The sequence below is a fragment of the Etheostoma cragini genome, chromosome 23, assembly GCF_013103735.1.
Source record: "Etheostoma cragini isolate CJK2018 chromosome 23, CSU_Ecrag_1.0, whole genome shotgun sequence".
In the NCBI taxonomy this organism is placed as follows: Eukaryota; Metazoa; Chordata; class Actinopteri; order Perciformes; family Percidae; genus Etheostoma; species Etheostoma cragini.
In genome coordinates, this window is record NC_048429.1 from 849,081 (window position 1) to 852,322 (window position 3,242).

General features: G+C 43.6%; 1 protein-coding gene across 1 annotated transcript in view; it reads left to right on the forward strand.

The window, feature by feature from the left end:
• The window catches only part of LOC117939062 (cullin-associated NEDD8-dissociated protein 1-like), a 32,506-nt gene extending 30,354 nt beyond the window's left edge, over positions 1-2,152 (forward strand). Inside the window, 2 exon segments of the mRNA XM_034864106.1 lie at positions 1,010-1,181; positions 2,103-2,152. Coding sequence (XP_034719997.1) covers positions 1,010-1,181; positions 2,103-2,152 — 222 coding nt within the window.
• Positions 2,153-3,242: the final 1,090 nt, after the last annotated feature.

The following is a 3,242-nucleotide window of genomic DNA, read 5'->3' on the forward strand; positions in this document are numbered from 1 at the left end:
AGACCTTAGTGGTCCCTAATACTGTATCTGAAGTCTCTTTATATAGACCTTAGTGGTCCCTAATACTGTATCTTGAGTTAAATTCTCTGGGCGGGCAAAGCAGAGAAAGGGGAGCTAACCTTGCCCCTTATGACCTCATAAGATTCCAGATCGGCCCATCTGAGCTTTCATTTTCTCAAAGGCAGAACAGGATACCCAGGGCTCGGTTTACACCTATCACCATTTCTGGTCACTGGGGGGGCCACAGGCAGGCTCGGGGGGCTCATTTTAATGTTAATAAACCTCATAAAGTGACATTTTCATGTCATAGGACCTTTTTTAAAGATTCAAATGCATTTAAAATGTGAACATAGGCGACTGTTTGAGAGCGATAAAGGTTGCTGTTCATTTTCATACAGTTATTAACATTTGTTAATTTATAAGTTAATTAAGTTTGGGTTATACTTTGTGAAGGGTCATGGACATTTTGGGTATGGATTAGAGGATGGATACCCGACCCGAGCCCGATGGGCCCCGACGGGTCGGGCCGGGTTCGGACAGATTTTTAGAAAGGATGCTCGGGTTCGGGTCGGGCTCGGTCACATCAGCGCGATTAGGCATTGAACATTTTGAATTTAAAACAGCTTATTATGGAGGTAATGGCGCTTGTTGCCCCGTGTGCATTGATTTCCGAATGCCTTCCTACACTTGCTTAATAAAGGCTTTCCACACAAACAAACGTACATGTGTCATTAGTATGAGAAACAAATGCGAGTTTAACTGTGTCGGGCTCGGGCCGGGCTCGGACAGAAACATCTTAATGCCTGTCGGGCTCGGGTCTGGTTCGGTTGGTCGGGTTCGGTTACTGCTCTGTCCGACGCGGGCCGGGCTCGGACAGAAAAATCCGGCCCGATCCGAACTCTAGTATGGATCCTTAAAGTTTGGAAATGTCCATGAAAAAAAAAATATAAATATATATTTCTATGATTTGGAGGAGCCAATCAGCTGATGTTTGACCGTGTGTGTTTAGGTGGAGATGGGTCCGTTCAAACACACGGTGGACGATGGTCTGGACCTGAGGAAGGCTGCGTTCGAGTGCATGTACACTCTGCTGGACAGCTGCCTGGACCGGCTCGACATCTTCACCTTCCTCAACCACGTGGAGGACGGCCTCAAGGACCACTACGACATCAAGGTCCGGGGTCCAGGGTGTATCGTTACTGCCATAACAATAACAATAACAACAATAACAATAACAACAACAACAACAATTACTGTTGGGTTTTTAACCCATTGAATGCTGGATGACGAGTATTAGCCGCTTCGGGGCTCCTATCAGAGAGCACCAGTCACCAGATGGAGTTCAACTTTTTAACTGGTGGAGCGTAGACAGGCAGTCACAAGCTGTACATCGTTGCTTGTATGAATGAACAAATGAATGAATGATTGAATGAATGTAGTTTCTTAACATCACAGCTGATATGCCTCTAGTAGCATAGGGTGATATTAATCTAATCAAACTAAAATACTGAAAGAAGACGTACAACTATCACAATGTGCAAATAAAATAAATGTCCTATCTTGCACAGCGCCAAAAACGAGTCACACACACTAGCTAGCAACATCGATGGTGTGCAGTGGAAGAATAGCAAGCTAGCAAAACACAGATAAGCTAACTGCTTCATATCACAGGGTAAACACGGTTAACATTAGCATAACATAACGGGATAGCTTAACCTGCTGTTACAATAGCTAGATATAAGTACCATCTCACATCGTCTCTGACTTCAGTACAGGCGACTGCCGTAGTAATATAACAGTGTCGTGTCGATTTATGGTGTAATTTGCGTAACTAACGTACGCAATGAACGTAGCTGTAGCTAACGTAACTTTAACTACACAGTCTCTGTAGCATGAGGAATTCATGAAACAACAACAATAACAAAAGGGATTTGGTAAGGCGGGTTCTCAGAAATGTAGACGTTGAAAACAATGCTGGTGAAACTCCACAAGTCAATAGAATAAATTCCACTAGTGCCGGCCAATATATCGATATTATATCGATGTATTAGACTAGATATCGTCTTACAATTTGTGTTGTGTTGTCATGGTTCCATGGTCAGTGTTGCCAGATCTCGTGAGACAACTACGCAACCAGGCCTGTGAAAACTAGCCCATAACAAGCGACCTTTTTCTATGGAGCCCCCCTAATATCCTGGTAGAGACAAATCCATAAACTGTGTGCACGGTTTAACAATCCGTGGGGACAGATTGTCAATTTCCATCCATGAGGACAGATTGGGAAACTGTCCCCACGGTGGAGTTTATTTATGATCTCCTCCTGAGCTTCAGGACAATGACCACAAGAGGGAGTTAAACCACCTTTCAACATTATTTAGCATTATTAAACTGATGGGATGTCAAATATAAACACTTTTTCACAGTGATTTTGAGTTGTTCCCCACGACGGGTTGAATCCATTCTTTTACTCCTTTCTCTTTCTCCCAGTCTTTGTTATATTTCTTCCCGTATTTCACCCCCTTCATCCCCGGCATTTATTCCTCCAAAAACTCTCCTCCAGGCCAGTCACCAGCACTTTCTTAACCAGAAAAACATCAGACTGCCCTGCTCTGCCTCTGATTGGCTAGTACGCGTTGCCATCTAGGTCAGAGCCAATTAGAAGCAGGAAGTGGGCGGGACATAACGCTGCTGTCTCCTGTGTGTGAGGGGAAAGGGGCGGGACCGTGGAACAAACGCCTATGTTTAAATAAAATATAGAAAATATCTGCTTGACAACTTGTATGGAGCTGGGAACAAGCCCAAATAAGAAACTACACTTTAGTAACAAGCCCAAAACGAGGCGACTACCAATATTTGTAAGCAACTTTACAGAAAAACAAACCCAAAGTTGCTAATAAGAAGCGGACTTGGCATCACTGGTTCTTGTGTGCAATAAACATTACACACACACACACAATTGCAGTTTCATGTAGAGATAGTTTCTGTTTTTATGTCTCGTCCGGTTTCTGCTGGTGACTCTTGTTGTTGTTTCTGCTGGTGACTGATGTTGTTGTTGTTTCTGCTGGTGACTGATGTTGTTGTTGTTTCTGCTGGTGACTGATGTTGTTGTTTCTGCTGGTGACTGATGTTGTTGTTGTTTCTGCTGGTGACTGATGTTGTTGTTGTTGTTGTTGATGTTTCTGCTGGTGACTGATGTTGTTGATGTTTCTGCTGGTGACTGTTGTTGTTGTTGTTGTTGTTTC